Raw genomic sequence first — 24158 nt, forward strand, 5'->3', positions numbered from 1 at the left:
TGTTTGCTTGTCTTAGACCATCCTTTTAAAGCAGCTCTGCATCCCCTTATGAGTGCCTTATCAGTGGCTGAACAGGGACAAGAAAGACTATTCTGTCATTTGGTCATGGGAATGCAGTTGTTCTTCACCTTTCAAAAGTCATTCATGGTTCAGGAGAGGGAAAATTTTGGGGGCACTCTCCTGCTTTGGTTATATCTCTTAAAGGGCCAATAAAATATCCAGAACAGCCACCCACATTCATGTAGCTGCTAGTGCTGGCACACCACGTACTGGCACATGTGAAGGTCTAGCTTAGGGCCAATACCTTCTCTTGAGATCACTTCCCACAAGTGCCTTTTCACTGCTCCCACCTACTCCTCTCTACCCTGAAGTTGGCCTTTATGCAGTGATAAGAACAAACACAGAACCACAGAAAAAGAAACCAGAAGATACATAAACAGTGCTAGCACACTACATCCAATGGTGAACAACAGTACATGTACACAGGAACCAGTACGTTACAGCACACACATATATACAAATGGTGTCTGGAGAGGACATAATGTTTGTTACCACCTTCACCTACACCTACTACACTATGTGTTTTGACTTAATTCATTTTGATTCACAGGGTGTGTTATAATTTGCATGCCTATCTAGTCTTTCAGAATCACTGATCTGTGACACCCCCCCCCCCCGTATGTACACACACGCACAAATGTGTGTGTTTTAGTCATCTTGTTGTTATACAGGTTTTTAATGATACTTTTTATACCACTGTGCTATATTTCTGCCTGAGAATCAGACAAATATACTGAACTCAAGATTTAAAAGCCTTTGGTAGAGCTGTGCCAATTCACATCAGGTGAGGAGGTGACTCTTCAATGTTAAGAAACAGAAAAGCAGCTGATCTTACACAAATATTTCGGCAGAAATAACTGGGAAGAATGGGAGTCTGAATCACTTTTGGCACTCAGGTGACAGCAAGACTCAAGAAATTAGTACCCTGCTTATAATTGCAGTTGCCAGTATACAGGAATTGCAACTCACTGCTGGGGTTCACCCCCTTTTCCTTCAAAGTCTCTCGGTGCTGCTACCCATCTGTCATGTTGTACATCCAGGCACGGAAAGAACAGGGGAGGAAGCTGGGGTGAAGGTGAGGGACTGGGAAATACAGCTGGGTGGCAAAAGGATGAAAAGAGAAGAAAAATTAAGTGCTCCTAAAGCAGAGATTCTTACAAGCGGGGGTTCTTGTAGTAAAGGGAGTCTCCTTACTGTCATCTAAAAAGTCTTCTTCCTCATCCTCCTTTCTCAGGCGCCTCTTGGTCTCCTCATCATAAATGAGGCCCAGCAGGTTGGCAGGGCTCTCACTCTCAGCATGGCACAGCTCATTGAGGCGGACACCGATTGCCTGCAGACAGGGAGAAAGAGAAAGCACAAGGAGGTGAGAATTTCAGCCCAGCTCACTGGTGGTCAAGGGCTCTGCCCCATGCGGGTTGTGGAGATGTTCCAGCCAGAACAGAATGTCCTGGCTTTATTTTTATTGCTTGTAAAATGCAGTAAAGTAGAGAAAGGGATGATAGAAGATCAATTGCTACCAAAACCATAATTTATTTCCCTCCTTTTTTCAACCAAAATTTGGAAACAGCACCAAATTTCAGGATGAAAAATTTTTGCAGATTTGGTTAAATAACAAAAAAAAAATCCCCAAACCAGCACATGATAGGCAGGAGGAGATTAGGTCATTATTTTGTATAAATTTCTTCCACTTTTCTTTCTCCCGTTGATATATGTGTGCCAGATTTTTGTTAAGTCTGAGAATACTGAGAATATTTAAGAAACTGTTTAAGAACTTAAACTCCATTTGAGAAACTATCTTGTGACTTAGGAATCCAGTAACAGTCCCTGTTTCCTCCACAAAAATGTTGAATGCCCATGGGAAAGCCTGCTTCCATCTTTAAAGGAGAGACTGCCTGATGCACTTTCCAAAAATGAGCTGACAGTATGCATCTAAAAGCTGGGAAGGTGCATGGGTAATGGTGTAGAGGGGATCCATGTAAAGAACACAGACAGATTTCCACTGAATATTGTTACATTCTCCAGAAAAGCATTGATCATTTATTCGTGGCTGTTTGCCAGCATCATTATCAGCGTGTAAACAGCCCTCACGGTGCTGTCAGCAAAGCTACAGATGAGGGTGTGTAAGCAAGACGAATGCTTTCCTGCTAAGACACTTCAGAGCTCTTAAGGATTTTCTTCATTTTCTTTGCTGCAGATAGGTGAAGAGAACACAGACAAGTATGTAAAACTTTATCCTGTGATGCCATCACTTTGTGAGGGAGGAAATGTGTTTAATTACTGAGATTTCATCAGCACTTGCCATTTGGTCTCCTTGGTTTTGGGATAGTTTCAGAAAAAGATATTACAGAGGATTTCTGAATCTTCTACAAGTCAGCACTGATGGTCATGCCAGCACTTGATGGCATTTTCCCATCTCAACCGAAGCAAAGCCGGAATAGATAAACAGTCACAAACAGGTATTAGTATGGCTCTTCTTCCTTCCTACTAAGCAGTTCCTCTGAAATCCAGCAACAATGAAGAGCATAGACTGCTACATGAAGAGAATAAGGTGGTATTGTTGTGGTTTTCAAGCTGATGCAAATAGTTGCCAATCTCAGCTATCTGTGAGCCTGAACATTGCTAAATAAACTCCACATCTCTCACAATTTTTTCCCCTTTCATGTTTCAGGCATTTAAAGGAAGAAATGTTCTGCCTGCCTCTCCGCAAAGCAGTAATTTATCACATATTATTTATATTATGTTGTCCACCCTAATACTAAAGTAATCATACATAATCCCACAGCATCCTAACTAATGAGCACTGAATTCCTAACACGTATTATCTGCATGAATTATCCTTGGTTTTCCTAGCAAACAGAGAGCATGCCACACTTTAAAAGAAAATGCCTCTTAACAGAAGAAGCCAAAGGAAGTGACAGACTAACCTGATCAGAATAGATTTAACATTGTATTATTTAAAAAGACAGCATAACAAGTGATATTGCATGATTCAATAGGCTCATCACTGTTAGAGGCAGACCAAATCCCACCTCATGTGGAAAGGGTTTACCACTGTTATCCTCTGATGGCTGTTAGGGAGGCTGAATTAAAGGAGTTGGGTGGGGAAAAAAGGTTTTACATTCATTCTTGGTCTCACTAAACTTTGACAATAGCACTGTATATCATAACTAGCAAGCAATGACGGACAAGTAAGGATCCATAATTAGCACAAATTTCCAGCCTTATTTACTGCAAGAAAAAAACAGAACAAGGCCTCAGTGCATTCAGAGACTAATACATTTTTCTCTCTTTGTCCAAGGATCTTCACTCCAGAGCAGCAGCCCTGCTGCCACCACGCAGCAAGGATGGTGTGCTGTAGTGTTGACAAGGATCTGGTAGCATGGAGGCAGAGATGGGCTGGGGGAGGTATCCCACCTTCTTGGTACTGGAGCTTCTTTAGGAGCTATGTGAGTGCACTGTCATTCTGCCCTTCATGCTTATATTGCCCACGGTGAAATGGGCAGGTTAACACACAGAAACGGCATCATGTTCTGCAGCAGGTGCCTGTAGTACAGCCACAGAAAGCTGTTTCTGCTCACAGTTCAGCCTACCTGGTTGGAATCTGGTCAGAGCCAACAAAAGCAGCCATCTGAGGAGCACAACTTGCAGGGTCCCAGCCCTACAGGCTTGGCTGGTGGCTGCCACTTATGCTTGCAGCCACCTTCATCTGAAAGAGCTTCTGGGAGGTAAAAGCAGTGCCAGAGGACCAGCCTTGCCCAGCATTCAACATAAAGGACATAAAGGAACTGCACCTCAGCAGTGCTAGGTGCAGACCAAATCCTAAAGCATGAGTCTGTTTGGGGGCCGGTGATGCTGTGGGTAATTATACTGTCCTAGCCTCCAGTGAGAAGAAACAGAAATATTCATGGGTGGTAGGACGCCTTGCAGTAAAAGAAAAGAAATTTGCACGGTAAAGACTACTCTCCAAATCTTCTCCTGCCTTACAGTGAAGTAAAAGTAATGCCTTTCCCTTCTGGGATGTTCCCAAGCAGCTAGCAAACACATGCTATTCCTAGCATGGAGAATGCATCCAGATATGTCTTACAGTGCCATTAAAGTTAAGGGGAAAAGAATGGTGCTAAGTTGCTTGCCATCAGATCTCCCTAGCTCCTTTCTTGTGATCTTGCATCATATGGTGGTACTTTAACATTTCTAAAAGAAAACCTTCCTGGACTTTTCCCAGGTCAGGCTATTTCAGTTTCTAAAAATGGCAGCTGATGGGGAATCTAACTGGCTTCTAATGGTTACTGACTTGCTTGCTCCCGTTTTGTCAGAATCTGAAGAAAAGGAATGTCTAGAGGCATGAAGTGCACACAGAGATGGATAATCCTGACTGTCAGCAATGCATGCAAAAATACAAGGACTATGTAATTGTATGTTCTCCACTTGGAAGGATTCCTCAAAGGGGTTAGGCTAAGGTGTTGACCTCATGGAATATAGAAGCAAATACGTTCACACTATGTACTTTTTCAAGGAACTTTGGTATGTATGCTGTTATTAAGATAGTCACCTGTGTTTGAGACATAACAGAGAGTAGGGTGCCCAGGTAGCATTCCCTGAATTAGCTTCAGGAATGGAAGGAGGAGAGCTGCCAAGAGACAAAGCTTATTAGCTTGGGTGCTCAGACCCAAGCTAGGTTCTCCCCTTGGGCTGTGTTTTGCAGTGGGAATGCACTGACATGGTCAGCACGAGCTCAAGGTTCCCTACAATGTGCTCCACTGAGAAGCACGCATTGGTTTAATCTAGGAGAATACGGGTCAGCAAGGCTTTTTTCACATGGCTTATGTAAGTACCCCAAGACTGCAGAATACATGGTTTTCAAATTCCCCTGAGCCTTGGATTTTATGGGTTGGTTTTTTGGTTTTTTTTTATCATGATGCTCACTGTAAAAATCTCTGGTTTTGTGAAAACAGGTGAGAAGCACAAAGCTCACTTCCAGATAGACATATGTAACAGGCACCACAGAGGTCAAAGGAATTTCTCCCGCTATTTTGAATTGTGTGAAATGACTTGCAATAAGCGTCAGACATTCAGCAGGTAAACCCTGGTGGGCTTCCAAAGAAATTGCAAGCAGCACTGACAGGGCCAGACAGGGCAATTGCCTAGTATGGTAAGAGATCACCATCAAATAAAACTTGAAGGAGCCAAGCTCAAAACAGAGACAGTTCTTTAGATGACATGTAGTAGCCCCATAGAATTCCTTGCTAAAGGATGATGAGTGCTAACAGTTTGTATGGGTGCAAAGAGAGACTGAACAAGTACGTCAAAGAGAAATCCATCCAAGCAGCCCTGGGCTAAAAATATTTTGAAGCTAGAAAAAAGCAAGTAGTATCACACCCCCTGCTCTTACTCTGCCTTAGGCATTCACATATGACAAGTGCTGGAAACAGGAGAGTGGACCAAATGGATCCTCAGAGGGAACATGGCAGAGGGAGGGGAAGGAAGGGGACACTGTTATGTCCTAACAAAGTCTGTTTCCATTAGGAGAAGAGCTGATCCTGGCAGGCTGTGAAGTGCAAGTTGGAAGGGAGGCTTACGAGTCCCCATTTTACTGGAACTGAAATTCTGCATAGGATCCAATTACCTTTACATTTTGGTATATTTTTTAATGTAAGTAGAAGAGAAACAAACACTTACATCTCCCCACTGGTAGAAGAGCTTAGCTGCATTCCACTGCAGCTTCTGGTTCCTTTTGTTGCCCACGATAGGAGAACGCCCACGGGACAGGCCTTTCTTAGTAATGTTCACATGGTGGCCCTTCATCCACTCGGGCCAGTTGCCACGATTACAGCGGTGAACAAAGCGTGCACACTCGAGGAACAGGGCTGCTCTCGCCACTACAGGAGCTTCCTGAAATGTTTGCAAAAAATCACCTTAAATACAAATACATTGTAAAAACTCTCTGAACATTAGGGGATTTTGTGCTTTAATCAATTGCTTTGCAAGTTTGCCATGGAATCGCACAGACTGAGCCATCCCTCCATCAGAGTCTGAAACCAGGATCTCTGCCTTGAGTCACACCTCTTGAGCTAATAAAGCCAAGGCTTATAAACACTGAACAGTTATGCTTAGTCCAACCACTAGAGGGGCAGAAAGAGCCAGATTATAAATTTATAAACAACCTTGTTTCACTATCCCTCTGTAATCCTTTCTTTCAGAAACCATGTAACTGCCAAAAAGCAGAAGCATGCATCTGATACTTCTACTGGAGGAATGAGTCAAGTTTTCTTTTCACCTTCGCTAGTAGGCTGCAAATATTGCAAGCGCAAATGGCAGCATGGCCACGTGAATCCTAGCATTTGTCATGTTAAGTTCTGCTTGTGCATCTTGGGGGTGGAAGCATGAATGGAGGCTTGCTGAAACTAGGAAGAGTGCTATTTTGCACTTATAACAAGCAGATATGGAGAGTGAAATCCATTACTGGCATAAGTCAACAAAAGTTTGCTGGCCTAACTTCAATGGCCTTAGCAAGCATCAGACAATTTAGTACTGAAACATAACATCAGGCAGCTGAGTTTTGAAGTGATTGACTATTTTCCAGAAGAAAATCCTCCTGCCCCCAGCTGGGCAGAGCACTTTTCTTTAATGAGAGAAATTATATTGAGTGTATCTTAGTTTGTATTACATCTCCCAGCAGGATCCATGTTAGACCAATAAAGAATGCTTCTGAAACTCTCAAATATGTTCAAAAATGGAGACTGTAATTTGTTTCCTAAAGGGTAGCTTAGACTCAGGAAGGAGATTTCTTCCCAGCAGTCTACAACTCTGCAAAAATAACATCTTTACAGACAAGGGAAGTGACTAAAAGCAAATGGTTCTCCTCATTTCCATTTAATTCCCCCCCCACCCTCCCCGCAATTTTCACAAGCAAAAATCTCTGTGACCAGCAAGTTGTAAAACTAAGAATACAACATGTCCACAATTTACAAGCTGGTTTTGAAAGGTTCCCTAACAGGGATTTCACGGGGCACAAACAGGTGTATTCCACACATTTAGATGCTGACAGCTTTAATGAGATGATTTAAACAGATCAGCATCTACTTATAAGGGGAGGTTCCTCATCTGTGGTCCATAAATAGCAGATGGGCCCTGAGACTATGGAAGATAGTCTGTGGAACATTATTAAAGAGTGTCTCCAATAGTGCTTTAATCAAAAGTTGAAAGCAAGCAATTTTGGACCAATGCTCCAAAAGTTGGGGAATCGATTTAAGAAATTCTGTACTGCAGCTAAACTTACAGCCAGAAATTATGACCAACAGGACTGAAAAAAGTCATGCCTTCTAGGGGACTGGCAAAAAAAAAAAACAAAAAAAAACAAAACAAAAAAAACAACCAAAGAAAAGGATTATGTTTTGTCTACATTAACAAGAAAACATATGTTAATTGCTTCCTGACACAACATCCTGTTGCAGCTTTTTGCTCATATTTTATTCAAATGTTGGAAAAAAATAGCAATCTTTTAGCAATTCTCTTGAACTAAAACATTAAAGCTGTCCCAATGTTCTGACGAGGAAGGCAGAAATCTGAAGCCAGACACACTGACAACCAGGAATAAAACTAATATCTAGCACCTGGAAAAACCATTACAAATTACTCATTGCCCACATGCAATATGGAACACAGAATAGGTGAGAATTTTATTCTTTTATTCTTGCTGAGTAAAACCTTAACCATGGAAACATACATGAAAAGATGAAGCCCCAGCCTTAGCCTCCTCTTGTTTTAGTTCACCACTGGTAAAGTCACAATTTCTTAGCATATAGGAATCTTGTAAAGATACATGTTGTAAATGTTATGGAAGTACTCAACTATTGTAACTAAAGGAGGATATAGAGGATGGGGGGGTGAAGAGGAGGAGTGTGTCCTAGAGCAGGAATTCCAAATTAAAAATCACTGAAAAGACCTCCTGCATGAAGGAGGACTTTCGGAACATCATGGGGCACAAGCTCCCTGTGATTGCTTACCTGAGGCTCAGAGAAACCTGAAGCAGCAGCAAGAGAAAGATGAAGATGTGACAGAATGGACAAGGATGGATTCACACCACAGAGAAACACATCACAAATGGAGAAAAATGAATCAGGCAGGCGATGCATAGCTGAAAAGAACACAAGTTACCATGGTCACTGTCAAAACTTAACACAGCAGCAATACTCTCACAAGCCTGCCCATGCCTTGTTCACAAGTTCATAAGTCCACTTTTAACATCAGACCTACTATATTGCTTTGCATTTTGAAAATTGTATAAATTGTCCTGTATAAATTGACATAAATAAGAATTCACCATTTTCTTAACAAAATTTCAAGTACTCCCATTGGAACTGTTCAACAGATACCCTGATTTGTACTAATAACAGCAAAAGCAATGACCTGGGTGGGAGGGAGCAAATACAGAATGGATTTGGAATTTTACAGCATCACATTACTGTTCAAGTACAGCTGATTCTGCAGAGTTTTACGACTGCAGAGTGTTTAGGTCCAGTTTTGTTTTCAAGGACAATGAATTTTATAAGACTAATCAACCAGTGGTAATTTTCTTGTGCCCCTTCTTATACTCTGAAAGGCACTTTGAGCAAAAAATAATTTCCACTGGCCTCTTCAAGGAAAAAAAAACCAAAGCAAAATAGCAACAATCTACTTTTAGAGTAAATAAAGTAAATTCAAGTACTATCAAAAGATGCTGACTGGATAGCTCTGCTTTGTCTAGCCACAAGATAAGTCTGGCATGAGAAGTAGCTTAGCAGGTATATGAAGACAGGTGAGTAAATTATTATCCAATGTCTAGGAGAATTGCTTCAAAAATGTTACTTCAAATCTCTCTGATTATATCTAAAAATGGTCAAGTACAATCCATGATGCAGCTCTTTGTTTCTGTCCCCAGTCATCTATTCTGGGGACCTGTTTGGAGCAATCTCTGATTTCCTTCCAGGTCATACGCCCTCCTACGGACAAATATTTCTCCTATAGAAACAGGGACATGGGAACAACAGAGCCTGCCTAAAACCCCTGGTGACATGGAGTCAGGATACTGGCAAGTATTCTTGCAGTTTGGACTTCGCTTCTGCCCTCCCGATACTTGGTAGGTCCTCTCAAGCACAACCCTGCCATAAAGCAGTGCCATTATGGCATTTCAACAAGGATAAGAGATTTACATGTTAGAACACATCAGCTCACGCATCTTATGGGAGAAGTGTAATGGTGATAGGTGTCACACATTGCTAAACTGGTCAAAGGAAAGCTTGTATTTGCCCACCTGAGTCATTTACACTAGTCTAATCAGGATACTTTAGGTAACATCTTTATACAATGCTAGACAGTGGTTTATTGGAACTCTCTGCAGACACTTGACCACAGACTGAAATATCGTATTACTTGCCTTTCAACTTCCAAAGTTTCTTAAAAAGGCAAAGAAAATCAATTTTATTATTGCCAAGTCTGGATTTAAGCTGGTGACATAAGGATGAAACTGCCTGCAACGTATTATCAATTATCATTGAATGTTTGCAAAGCCACAACTTGATTGTAGTTTTATAAAATTCAGTCAAGGATGGATGCTGCTTCTGGGAAAATATGTTAACTACATACTTTCTAAAACTAAGGTAACACTCAGTTTAATATATAAATAAATCATTACCTCCATACGGATGCAGCCTTTGTTTCATTGTTCTAATTTCTTTAAATCACTGTGGCAAACCTGTATAAACATCCAGGCTGATCAAAGATCTTGAAGTCGGTATAAGAATGGAATTTCAAAAATCTGCATGAAAAAGCATGCTGAAAAAGTTTATGAAAGAACTGAAACTGGAGCTGTTTGCCTTTCATTTTTTAAAGGTTGCCATAGCAACTAGGCTGGATAAAATGACTTAAGAAGCTTTTAATTTGCATGAAACCTGATTCAAACTATTATTTCAAAAGCCTGAAAACAGAACTTAAACAAACAGAATGTTTTCTGTTGGGTGTGCTCTATTGACATAAAATGTGGGAATTTTCCTTAACAGCATACATTGCCATTAAGCAATACAGTGAGATGACAAGCTGTCATCTTTTGAAACCTACAGTGCATGTGACTTCTTAACTTCCATATATCTCCAATACTTTGTAGACAAAATACCAGCTGAGCAGGTACTTGTAAGAAGTCTTCCAAGTCTGTAATTAGAACAAGGCTTCTTTCATCTTTAGCTGCAGAACTTCTACAAATTCTGATTCCAAAGCCTTCTGCATCATTCAGCAGAAAGGAAACAGAGTCAAACTCTATTTTGTAAAAGCCAGCTCTGGAAGTCAGAACAGACATCTTCAAACAGTTCACTCTGACCGGTAGTTTTCAGTGGACTTCATACACGGGCACAGAGTAAGTTGGTCTGTGGCTTAAGCTTTTGGCAAATTTAAAAAATAAATAAGACACTTACAGGCAATAGGGACATAATTGCTAAACCTGTTTTATCGTCTGATTTATTAGCACACAGAATAGCACATCCCCAGAAGGATCTTAGTGACATACTTGACAGCAACGAGTGCCTCCCTGCCCACGCACTTTACATTCCCTGTGTTAGTTTAGAATTCGTAATGGGATGGCAGCCTGGCAGCCTCGAAGAATGAAGTTGTCTTTGTGCAGCACACACAGCAGGAGTGACTATCTCCCCGAGCCACCTTCTGAGCTCACTGCAACCTGACTGGTACGAACCACTTCTGACTGTGAGAGCATGAGACAGGCTTTCTTGTCAGCCACTGCTTCCATAGCTTCCAGCCAGAGGGCCAACAATCTCCAACAGGAAGAGTGGGAACTGGTGAAGAAAACACCCGTCTACTTGAAGATGGACGGGGACCAGTCCAAACAGTAAAGCTAGATGTAAATGGATAGTAACAACAACTTTGGGCCAATATTAATGCAGACTTGCTCGAATCTGCAGCCTAAGGGTGCAAGGTTAAGAACGTATAAACGCGTGGTGCACAGAGTGTATCATCCCTACAACTATGGAGCAGACAAGGCAGCACAGCTCAGGGCACAGCACTGGCAGAATGGGAGAGTCCGTGAGCCTGACATCTCCAGCAGCAAGCAAAAAAACTGAATATAAGCACAAATGGCATGACAGTCAAAGAGGCAAGTGGTGAGGAGTGGGAAGACAAAGGGATAGAGAGGATGTGGATGCTCTGCGAGCAGTGGCTTTCAATCTTTTGAAGTTTGCAGACATCCAAACACTTATGGAATAAAGCAGAAGAGCACTGTGCAGAGAAGTTACTAATAATTGGCTGGCTTTTCATAGCTGTCTTTGTCACACTCTTGTGTTTGTCACATAAGCACCTCACAGAATCCCACTGCCCCATGAACCACAGGCTGAAGGCCACTGCTTTAGAAATGGAAGGCACTGTTAAAAAACCAGCAGCTGCAAGGAAGGGAAGGAGGGAGATGCAGAAGAGATGCTCAGTGTCAGAAAGGAGGGACTGAATTGTGTCACTTCTGTGATTCGGATCTGCAAATTAGCAATATCTGCATTTAAAAGCATGCACACTCTGACATTTGAAGGTTTTTCCACTGACTGGCTCTGGTGACTAATAGTTCAGTGTTGCCTAATGTATTTATAACTCTGTCAGAACTCCTGAGTGGAATTACTATGCCTCTCCAGGTAGTTAACCAGTCTTCAATCCTTATTCCGTAGATTATTATTGACACTAGGAGCAGAAGCAGAATGTCTGTGAGCAAAATTTGAAGTCTGACAATAAAAGCTTTGTGCCGGCAATAATCTAGTTACGGGGAGCCATGTAATAAAAAAAAGATCCATTTTGTCTGCATACTCATCCAGTCACCGGTGCTAAAACTCCACCTAAAAGCAGCAACACCAGTTGGCATTGCTGTGATGCTTTACCTGCTTTCTGTGCGGGCATGAACAGCATTAGTGAATGACAACGGACCACCACGTATGCACATGCTCTCACTCAGCAGGTAAAAATACACCAACGAATGACTTACAAGATCTAGGGCTGCTGCCAAAATGGAGGCATCAGGGATAGTGCCTGGTTCACAGCAGTTCAGGAGAAACTGAAAGCGCTTCATGCCTTGGCGGATTGCTCCCAGGTTCACAACGTTCTTGGATTTTCCTCCTTCTTGGTTGGAGGTCAAGTGATCATCAAAGCTATGGCAACCTAAAGAGGTAGAGAGTACAGAGGGGATGCAGGGAGGGGTAGGGAGAAGGGAACACAGTCTCTCACCAATAAAAAAAGTGGTACAAAACCCCTGATGAGTATAGTCTTGGTCTAAATCCCTTCCTCACCTTGATGCACTATCTTGAAGATAACAGGGGCATTTTTACAATATTCATGACTTCCGTGAAATAGGCGTACAGCAAGCCGGATCCTGGTCTTGGTCATACTGATGTCTGCCCAAAACAATTCCACCATATTCAGTGTGGAAGCCCAGGATCTACTCCAGCATAGGTGAACCAGAATATGGCACTTCCTCCCCACCTCTTTAACACAGAACATCATGCTTACTGTCTGTTTTTCCTGAATAATCTCTTATCTTACTTCTCTATTGCCTCTAAGTTTACCTTGAAGTGGAGCACGCATGAACCTTATTCCTCATGTATCAATTTAGTAATATATCATCTACTAGGACAGAAAAATCAGCAGCAAATACTGGAAATGTTCTATGTGGAAATGAAGTACTGTCCTTTTTTTAGGCATACATCTTCTGCAAACTGGACTCAGCTCCTAGGTATCATCATCATTCTAGCCTCTCTCCCTTGAAGTGTCTTGCACTCTTTGGGATGGAAAGCTCCCTAATAAGAGTTCCTTTTGAAAATGAAGCTAGCACCCCCCTCCAGGGCTTCTTTCAAGCACAATTTTAAACTCCATGTATAGAGTTCACATGATAAATCAACTAATCCCATTGCTGATTGGAATGAACACTTCTGAATGCAGAAGATATTACGCAGTCGGTACCCAGAGTTGAGAGAGTGGCAGAAAGACACAGATGAGAAATCAGGAAAGTAGTTTCAAGGCCAAGGTGGCTGGTCAAAACAAGAATAGTCAGCTTCTGGGCTTTCTCTCTTTATCCATAATAGTCTCCCTGTTTACATGTGAAAATACAAAACTTTACAGAATACTGAAGGATAAAGCACTGAAGAAGAGAACACCGAGTGGAGAATTCAAGATTGGCTTTAAACATGGATTTGAAAGACAAGAGTCAAAACGTCAGCTCTACAGGACTTTGTGATTTCTCCTTCCTCAGGAAAGAAGAATGGCTGAAACTCAAAGTCCCTTTGAGATTCCACTCCCCAGAATTACTTGGAAAGCACTTATGTACCACAAACAATAGTCACAACAGAAAATGACAATGTAAGATCTTCACTTTTCCCCTGAAGACAGAGGTATATCAAATTTCAAGAGACTTCTTTACGACATCTGTGGCTTTTCTCTCTCCAGTGAAGCTGTACATAGTTTTCCAGTAAACAAAATGTTCCTATGTTGGGAAATACTTCATCAAAATGGAACAAACAAACAAATAAAGTAGAAAGAACAGGTAGAACACTTACATAAATGAGCAGGCACAAATACCCTTTTCTTCCAACTCCTCCTGTTTCCTTATAGCCTGTAGCATGCTATCTGAGCCTTCCTGCTATGGCTGTTGTAACACTAACTCATTTGAGGTACAAACAAATGTTTCCTATTCAGGGCCCTGTTAGGGCTGTGCCTGTATGAGATAAAGAATAGAAACCTGACTTTCTGATACAGAAAGGCATGCCTAAGGCATCTCCGTAACCCCCACTATAAAGATCTAGCAGAGGCTTTGTCCATCTGGGCTCTGTGGTACTACCTACAGTCTATCACTGCAGCCCTTTGCAGTCCTAGCCTTGCACTTTGTTGAAGCTTTGCAAGAGAATCCTTCAGAGGCAGCTGTTGACTGTCCTCCACCACTACGCCCATCCTGGAGTAGCCTTGCTGTAAGCAGGGGAGCCCTCACTGGCTTAATGTTAATGTGACTCAGCCCTGCAGAAAATCTCACCCAGTGAGCAGAGACCATTTCCTAACATAGGAGGACACTGGATGCCCAAGCTCCCGCCCCCACAGTTTCTTCCTGTGTGAATGCGAGATCACCCCTCGGAGCAAGCATACGCTGTGTGGTTCGCCTGTGCTGTATGCCTTGAACACCCTGGCCACTTCTATGGTCACCCACAATGTCTTCAGTAAGTGCCCGAAGGAACGTTAAGGGTCTTATGTAAACATACTGTAACTCACTTCTGTATATAAGCTGTGTTCTTAGTATAAGTAAAAAGATCATTAAAATAAACATTTTGTTATGCATGAATGTGCATATATTTGTGTATATATATGTATATATATGCACACATACAGATACACACCCACACACACACATACGTATGCTTACATACATATTCAACACAGAAATTCCAGTGGTCTAGATGATATATCACAATGAAGATTAAAATTCATAAATGATGTGACAAATTATTCTACTTTTTTTTTTTTTTTTACTGTCATGTATTTCTCCTCTCTCCATTTTCTTTTAAATTTGGTCTACTATGTTAAAAAACCCAAAAACACAAGAGGAAACACCACATGGAAAAAGCATGAGCGAAGTAATGGCATAGCATCATGAATGACAGGAATGGGAAGGCAGAAATAGGTTCCAAAACAGTGCTTTAGGGTCAGACCTTGAGGGATTTAATAGTATGCCCATCCACCTTCAACAGGCCTTTATTCTCTTCTCCATAAGCACATAAAACCTGTTGATCTCTATGGAAGACACAGAAGCACTGGAAATTTGAAGGCCCTCTGTAATGTTGCTGTTCTGTGTTATAAACCATTCCACCCTGAAAAAGCCTCACATTGATTTCACTACGCACATACAAGTACATACACACAGGCATGTACAACTACTCTAATATTTTTGCTAATGGTAAGCGGCTTTCATTGCATACCAGAGATCCTTGTGGCCATGGTGACACAACTTCCTTAACTGTCACGCTTTGCCTTAAAAACTTTAAATCCCCTCCCTTTGCTTCAGTTAGTGATCAGGCAACAGCCCAACCCTCCCTGTCAACGTCACTGGACAATTCGCCTGTTTCTTATACTAACATGCAAGGGTCTCTGTCTTTAACCCATTACATGTTATGGGTTAGAAATACTTTTATTATGGTATTTCTAATGCATGCATATGTCAAAACCAAGCATGTGTCATGTACATCTCTCACAGGCATGTAAAAGGCGTTTCAAGTTCTCTTCATTAATTACATAAATTCTGATGTTACTTACGGAAGGCTGAGGTATGGACAACAATTCCAAAGTTCAAAAAGCCAACACTAATGTGTCATCTGAGTTTTCTAAAGACATAAGATGTGCCACACATACTGAACAAGGCTTTTGATGCTCACAGGACCAAGACTACATCTGTGCCCTTAAATCAAGAATATGGGCACTCTAGGCAGAAGCAAACTCACAGTGGCATAAAACCAGCATAGCAAGATGAAAAAAAAAAAAAAATTCCTACAAGAAAATATGAAGGACATCTCACATGAGCACTGTAGAAACAGCTGTGGCAGTTTATCACTGCCCCTCAGTTGTTTGTTCCCAGTAAGAGCTGGGAGAAAATGTGGTGGAAGGATTTCACACCTGCTTCAGCACAAAGCAGTGGATGAAGAAAACAACGCAGTTCCTTCCACTGTGGGGGTATTCACCTTCAGCTACCAAGCTACAACAAGCGGATGGGCTGATGCATTCTCTTTCTAAAGGAACAATACTCTTCACCTAGGAGCTAGTTGAAAACCACCACCAGTGTTTCTGCAGTGGTAGAATGATGACCAGTTTACATTCGCGAGGTATGCTCATACTTTGCAAGTATCACTTGCCTGAACAATGCCTTACATGCATAACACTGCAGGTCTGGGACAGATGATGGTGAAATACATACAATGCAGTGTCAAAATGTAATGTCAGAAAATAAAAAACATAATGCCAGAGAATGTAATATACTGTAAAGCTACAGAAATCATGGTGTAAAAGAAAATCTACTCCTTTTTGTGTGTTTTTGGGAGTTGGGTTGGATTTTCTTGAAAAACAGTAACAGAACTTCAAGATACAAGGTTGTCTCCCTGACAACAAGGATGAGCTCTGAGCTGAGGACAAGAGCATGTGCATGACTGTATGACATTTTAAAACAGAATATACTATGATCTTGTATTATTCATAAAGGCACTTTTCGAACATTGCTGATTTTGAAAATGCATTGCAATGAAATATACTTTCGTGGAAAGGAAAAGTAGTGTTGTTATTATGTTGTGTGCTAAGAAAAAGGGACAGCATCCCTAACGAATGGTATGCAGACACTAGACATGCAAACACAGAAGAAAAGAGATAATTATAACAAGGTTTGTGCAGGGTTTTCCATTTCATCAGTGCTGATCTTTGCTAAAACTGTCAAATGGTCACAAATTGGGAAAAAAACCAACCAAACAAAAAAACTGATGGAACACCCATTATTATATTAGGCAATGAAAGATTTACACACCTAATTTTGAACTGAATAAGTGCTTTGAAGCAAGCATTAATTTTTCAAGTGTGTTGATCAAATTCAATTTGATTTAAAAAGCCCAAATGTTGTATTTGCGTAATTTATTTGGATAGTCTTGATTTTCTAAAAAATTGACTTTACTCCATTTTTTTTCTAAATCAAAACAAAAGAAAGAAGGAAGGGAAAGAAAACAGTTACAAAGACTAAAAGTTGGAGAAGGCTAGAATGGATACAAAAACTATGGAGAAAGCAGGAAAAAAGGGAAAGGGGTAAAATACAGAAAGAAAGAGATTTAAAAAAAGATAAAAAGAAAGAAAAAAGGAGACGAGAACCCTGATTTCTAACCATCTTTTTCTTCTGTGTGATGAAGCTTGGATGGGTGTCTTCGGCAGGTGCGCCATTTACCAAGACGCTTGAAGAAATTCTCCTCTTCATCTCGCCCGTTGTCCAGGCCACCTCCTGGCCCCCCTCCTTCTGACAGCTTCACCGCGCTGGTAAACTTCACCTGTGCAAAGACAGAGGGCCGGGTCAGGCTGCGCCATACCACTCACTACCTCTCGGTCTTCCCTGCTTAGACATAAAGAATCTACAGAAGGGCTGTAACACAGTGGATGACCATAGCAATACAAGTGGGTCTGCACAGATTTACGTACGCTGAAGCACTTCATCTTTTAAGCTTTCTGCTTAAAGGGTTGGTCTTTCGCAAGAGGCTGTAAAGGCACAAAGAAGGAAGGAGAAGTGTGACCAACAATTAAACCTTAAGTGTGTTGACAGAGCCTGCATTTCTCTCTCAGTGAACCAAGGCAGACTGACAAGTACAGTGTAGGTTTAACCTAGTCTTCACTGTGAGCCGCAAAAGTCCAGTATCAAATTCCCACGTTACTCTACTCTGAAGACTTCTGTGACCGAGTCTCATTGGCTGCAATGTCCATATTGAGTACAATGCTTCCCTGGACAGCTAAAACCAGCCAGATCCTGTCCTTCCAAGCTCTCTGCAATCCCGCCTGACACATTTACCTTGGAACTCTGCCTGATGAAAGATAGACGGTCGACAGAGCTGATATCTAGGAGATCTTCCACCCCGTCAGCCAGGCCAGAGAGGGAGGAGCGCTTCAGCCAGTTCCCTGTTGCAGAATAAGCCACTCAGGGCAATTCTGAAAATGCTTCCAAGCAGAATCTATTTATTAGCAATTGCAGTATATTTCTCCAAAGTGGCCATGCCAGGGTATGGGAAAATGGGAGGAAAGGGGAAGGCAACCTTTTCATGGTACATGCATTAACCACCATGCAAGACCAGGTCTTGGGACTTGTAAAGGATATATTCTTTGTCTATCAAATGCTATTTGGAATATTTCTGTTCTACAGAGAGGAACAATGCCTGTGAGATTAAAATACTAGCCTACTACTTTGGAGACATGGATTCAATACTCTATTTTGCCACAGATATCCTCTGTTACCTTTGGCAAATTGCTTACGTTTCCCTTTGCCTCAGTTCCCCATCTGTAAAATGGAGAGAGCAGCATTTCCCAGCTTCCCTTGGGAGAATATACAATATACTTGGACAATAAGGATCTGTGTTGCAATATTTCTTAAGACAGATATATCTATCTGTGTTTCTCCGCACATGCAATATGTATATAGAATAGGAAGAGACATACATTTACCTATGGGGAGTTTGAGTTTCTTTCGAAGGGAGATTCGTCGGGAACGGGAGCGGGAGCGCCTGTCTGTGGTGGTCCCAGAGTGAGCAGTGGTGCACTCGGATGTGTCCTGCTCAGACTGACTACTGGTATCACTCGCTGCACTCTGTGACTTGAACATCTTTCGCCAGAAGTCCTTGCGTCCCAGAACGGCCCCTTGGATTTGCTCATCACTGGAAGAAAAGGGATGCAGAGCATGAACTGTATTTCAGTGAAGTTTGGATGCTCAGGGGGATGACGCCTCCCTCCTGCAGCCCCCTCCTGACCTCTCTGTTCTTTGAGGTTGTTTCATTTTGAATTCCAAACATACTCTTCTCAGTGGGACATACTCAAGTTTGACAACATGCTTAATATTGTTCAAGGCACAAAATAACCATCTTTTCTACCCTGAGGAGCTTGTCCACTGAACAGGTCATTCCAATTTTTAGTTCCTACACGTGAAAAACAAATAATCTTCTTTAGGTCAAAATGACCCATACTGATAAGACTACACTGGTGCTTTCTACAAGCATGTGTACTGGAGAGCTTTTGGACATCACGATAGCCATTTGTGAACCTGCTGGAGTCCCAGTTCTCATTAATGTATTGGAATGGGGACAGCATATTTTGCTGTACTCCTGAGATCTCCGATGGCTGTGGCAGGGCTCAGAGCAGAACAGCTTGCTGCAATTCTGCAGAGCAGTAAAGGGCTTTGTGGTATCCTTGCAGTCTCAGCAACAGTGAGACTTTGCAGGCTCAGTTAATGCAGGAGAACGCATAATATAGAGCCCTGGGCCCTTGCGCAAGCAATGTCTTCGTACAGTACTTCTCAAAGCACTTTACCAAGACAGGTGGGTATTCAGAGGCACAGAGAAGTTAAATGACTTGTCCAAAGTTACTTAGGGACCAGTGGCCATTTATAAAATTTTCTAAAATTCTTAAGAGTATTGATTAAATTTACTTCAATATTAAATGGCAGAACTCTTTGGACAACAGAGACTTCAAACGTGCAATCCCTAACAGCAGGTTGATTCACTCATTAAGAAAAGTGGTAGAGCACCTGTGCTGATAAGGGAAATGCAACAGTTTTCAGAGACTACATGCCCAAGACAGGTCAGGAATGGGCTGGCTCTTGGGAGGCAGTAAAGGATTAATGACCCTTAGCAACAACTTGGAAGTTGAAAATTAATAGAATCATCCCCCAGAGGTACAAACAAAGCATGGAGAACAGCTGTGACGACATCTCTGAGGAATTAACGCTCTATTCATGGATATGGTAGTATGCGATATTGACAAATCTACTGCACTGTCATTTGAAAATCTCTGGTGGTTCCCCATTAAAATCAGAGTGGGTCCAGTTGGCAGCATCAAAAATAGGCATTACCTGGATGTTATCAGCAGCTCCTGAACAGACACTCCATGCATTTATTGTACCATTCAAAGAGATAAGTCCTTGCTGGCCTACCCATTTGTAGTAACCCCAGAAGGAAGCTGTTGGCAATAACGCATGAAACGATTCAATATTTACTTACTGTTCTGGAGTCTGCATTGGGCGGCTTGAGATGTAACTACGGCATTCATCAGGGGCAGCTGATGCCTGGCCTTTGTCAATGATGACGCTTCCCACCTCGGATCTATACAGACAATATAAATCATCAGCTAAAGTGAATGGATGGTCATCACATAGCTACATGACATGGAAACCAGCGCTGCTGAGCAACAAAGCAGCTTTAGAGATATACCTTCTCTTTAGCAACTTACTGCCTCTATATATGTCATTCATGAAAAACACATGAACGCGTCTAAGAGCGTTTCAGCTCTTAGAAGCAAAGCCAAGGTTTTTAGGAGTTTTTCAACTTTCTTAATCCTTCTTCCCAACATTTTAATATGACAAGCCTCAAAGCACCAGCGAAAATTTCTTTTTGATAAAGAAGCATGTCAGGATTAGATTTCTTCTGGGACTTGTTGTATAGCAGTGTTTGCCTGTCAGAAAAACACCACTAAGGATGTGATGCACATTAAAACACATGTCCACACAGTGTTTTGGGACTGACACTATGCTTCTTACTTCTCTTAACCTTTCCTCCTCCCAGTGTTTCCATTGCACTGTTCTCTTAGGCCTCTTGTATGAGAGGGCTGACACTTTTTGCTGCAAATCTATTACTGTCTCAGTTCATTAAATTTTAAAGGAGACTGCTGCCACAGTACAATTCTCCACATCAGGAACTGACATATGCTATCAAGATAAAACACACAAGCCCTTGAACTTTCTACCCTTGTGTTCAGTGCATGTAGTAGTCATACAGCCATATGCAAGTCAGTCATTTGCCTTCTCCCTCCTAGACACCCACCTTTTGCTCCCAGAAGGTTTTGGCTCTTGCTCTGTTTCCTCTGTTTTTTTTCCTGGTATTAACTTTTCAGCACTGTCTAAGAGGGCACTGAGCGCCACTCTCCGAAAGACATTCCCGTGAGCCTCCTTGATAAACTGGACCAGCTGTCGGATATCACAGTACAAGCCCTGAGTAGCAAGACATCATGAAAATGAAAGAATTCAGTCTGCAGTTTGTGAAAAAGCAGTGAGAATCAATAGTTTCTAAGGTACTTCAGCAGGCCATTACTTCCTCTGGCTGTTGTCTGATATACTCTCCATGTATAGGGTTTGTGTTTTCTGGCTGGGATCAAAAGCTAGAAACTCCATTTAGTGCACTCAGAAGAAGCAGACAATGACGAGCATTATTGTTATGGAACATGCTCTGCAATGGGCTAAGCAGATGTAGAGGTATCAGAGGCTAAAACAGCTGCAAGATGAGGGAGCTGCAAAGATGACTTAAAGCCTGTTTTATCCCATTCATCTAGCCCATAATCTTAACAGGCATGAAAAAGCTACATGAAGGGGAGCGGGGGGAAGTAGAGTGCAAAAAATTGCATGTTTTGTTTCAAAACCAGTGGGTGTCTTGGGATTTTTCTTAATTATTTTAGAGATTTACATCATGGGAAGAGAGGAATGACTCACTCATTCCCCAACCTACTCCTACACTCAAGGCTCTTTTTAGTTCTGAACATTCATACAGATCTGTGATGTGACAAATCACCTCTATATCTGAGGGCAAGGGGATGGAGGGAACAGTTTTACAGGACCTGATTTTTGATCTGTGAACTTTCCTGAAAGATCTTAGATTATTCTGAAAATTCCCAGCTAGGAACTGCACAGCCAGCTTTCAACAAAAAAAACCCCAAACAAACAAATAATTGGATCTGTGTACTGATTAAGGCTCTTTTTCATAAGATATTGAACACAAGATTGACTTTAAAGAGCGACGCAAGAACCGGAAATCGTCATATATACTCTGTGTACTATGTTCTCCATACAGGCACAATTAATAGTGCTATGCTCAAAGATAAGTTTCACCTTACACATCAGCTAAAATAGGGTCCAGAAAGACATACAATTTATAAGGAAAATTTATACTTGGTGATCCTAATCTAGGTCCAACAATGGCACATGTTCTTCTGCATCCCACCATTTAATCTCTGCTGAGAAACATTCCAAAGGAGGAATATCTGTAAGAACAAGAGGACTTGGACACAGGCAGACTACTCTGCTGGTTTAAGATGTTACTGTGCTTTTCCTTCTCCCTCTCCCTTCCCTTCACACAGGATTACTGCCCCTTTAGCTGGACTTCAGTGCCTCTACAGCTCTGCTGTAAGGATGGAGCACGAGAGTGCTTCTTGGTTGCTTCCATGAAAAATCCTAATTTTTGATAATAAAGGAGGTGGTTTGAGATTAGCTGCTAGATTCTGCAGCAATTGGGAAGAAGAGGGCTCATGTCATCCATTCTACTGACTGCTCTGGGGAGATAGCACGTAGGCAGCAACCAGCAGCACCTTAGTTTCCTCCAGGTGTTTGGTAAATTGAATGTTTGTCTAAACCTTGGGAAGACCTACCAAATTGGTCGTCAGTAACTCACATACTCTGCCATGGGTGGGGCACGTCCTTAACCAAGTAAACTGGCTTTAACTTTGCTGAAAGTTGATTTATGCTGGCTGTGGTCTTGTTCATTAATCCCTCGCTCCAGACTATGCTACTAATCCATTTGGAAAAAAAACCCACAGAAGCTGCTTCAACAGAGAGGAAAATGCAATTCAGAGTGCACAACTTTTATCTTGGCTAAGTCCCCAGGTTCCAAGGCAGGCATGCAAGGAGGGCATCACATTTATATCATGTTTCAACTGTGACTGCATAGCTTGCTACGCTCAAGGGATTTGGCTAAACTGAATTAATTCTTCACTATAAAGCCTCACTGGTGACACCCAAATGAAAAAGTAACTTTGTTAACATGAAATCAATTGCTTACCAGGTTTTCCGGGCTGTGCAGCTCGTGTGTAGTGGAAGCACAGCGAGTGATCAATGATTTGAACATGGCACTCACAATAATACCTTCTACACTCTGGGCTGTAGACTTGTTGTCCACTGTGGTGAAATTATTCCCAAATCCAGCCTTGTCTGTGAAATTCAAGTACAAGCAAGCCCCCTTGTTAGGAATGGTTTAAAAAAGACGGCTTAAAGACACACGAAAAGGGATTCAGATACATGAGACAAGGGCAAGTCCCCACCTAATATCCTATGCTCAGTTCTTGCAATCCCACCCTACAAAAATAAAGCAGAAGGGAAGGGTAAAATAAATGAGAAGGATGAAATCTTCCCAGAAATAGCTGTAGCATGAAAAAGGATTGAAAAGATCAGGACCACTCTGGCTTCCTTTTATCCACATCTCTCATTTAGAGATGTACAGAATAAGGCATAAAATTTGAACAATACCTCCAGCTTTTCTATTTACTGTTCTAAAGGACAAGAGATGTTTGATTATGCTGAAAAGTGAACACACCCATCAAAAGAAAATTTTCTGAACTACAGGGATTCTGTTCTTGCAAGGTACACAAGGAGACCAAGCTCTCAGAAAGAGTCAAAAAAGAATTACACATTTATATGAATAACAAGAAACATCCCAGTTTCATTAGGTGAAAGAAAAGACTTCCAAAAGCTGCATGAGCTGCCATGCTTCAAAGCATGAGCCAGTCAATAATTGATGAATACTTGGGGAAGCTTCCTATGGGCATCTTCTACACAAAAGCCTGCTATATAATATTTTTTGATGCCTTCTCTGAAATGCCTGGGATCAGAGGCAGGCTAATAGACTAGTCAGACTCCCCGAGTGCTTCAGAGCAGCTATTCCTATTCTGTAAACAATCATTGTTAACTGTTGTTGCATGCAGTGACCAAGCATAAATATTTGGTCATTCTAATAGTACCTGGAATAATTTTCCTAACTTAAAAAAAAAAGAAAACATATATACATATACAGACATGCACACACACTTGTAACTGCAGGCATGTGCATCCGTGTGTTCACGTTCTTGTTTATTCAATCTGTTCTTGCTATTTACTGCCTCACCTGAGGCACCACAGAGGGTTTTAATGCTCAATTATATCTCCATTCAGAATAAACCCTGGATTAAACAGGCCATTCCAGCTGGCGCCTGGTCATGTCATGAAGCAGAAAAATTCCTGCCTGAGGCATGGTTGAATGAAAATATTTTCTTTAAAGAGCCATTAACAACAGGTAGGATGAACCAAAAGAGAGGCCTTCAATTTCAGATGTACTGGGTGATGCAAGATCACTAGGTGCAATCACTGGGTGGTCAAATCAGAAGATATGCGACTCCCCTGACTCGCACTGACTGAGGATACAGTCTGTATATTCTGATGATAGTAATTCACAATTTTTTTCTTTTTTAAAGGAAAAGAAAAAGGCGTGGCTTCTTTCTGATGGTACAGTTTAGGAATATCCAAGTGAGAG

General features: G+C 41.6%; 1 protein-coding gene across 3 annotated transcripts in view; it reads right to left on the minus strand.

Annotated features, from left to right (window-relative positions):
• The window catches only part of UNC80 (unc-80 subunit of NALCN channel complex), a 132478-nt gene that overhangs the window by 74189 nt on the left and 34131 nt on the right, over positions 1-24158 (minus strand). For 2 of the 3 annotated variants that reach the window (XM_075512557.1, XM_075512556.1), the window contains exons 16-24: positions 22656-22804; positions 20652-20818; positions 19833-19934; positions 18280-18494; positions 17639-17745; positions 17027-17126; positions 12062-12234; positions 5737-5949; positions 1255-1390 (exon numbers count right to left, since the gene is read on the minus strand). In XM_075512557.1, coding sequence (XP_075368672.1) covers positions 1255-1390; positions 5737-5949; positions 12062-12234; positions 17027-17126; positions 17639-17745; positions 18280-18494; positions 19833-19934; positions 20652-20818; positions 22656-22804 — 1362 coding nt within the window. The remainder of the gene's footprint in view (positions 1-1254; positions 1391-5736; positions 5950-12061; positions 12235-17026; positions 17127-17638; positions 17746-18279; positions 18495-19832; positions 19935-20651; positions 20819-22655; positions 22805-24158) is intronic. The other variant, XM_075512555.1, reaches the window with a different exon arrangement.

This window comes from Mycteria americana, chromosome 9 (assembly GCF_035582795.1).
Source record: "Mycteria americana isolate JAX WOST 10 ecotype Jacksonville Zoo and Gardens chromosome 9, USCA_MyAme_1.0, whole genome shotgun sequence".
In the NCBI taxonomy this organism is placed as follows: Eukaryota; Metazoa; Chordata; class Aves; order Ciconiiformes; family Ciconiidae; genus Mycteria; species Mycteria americana.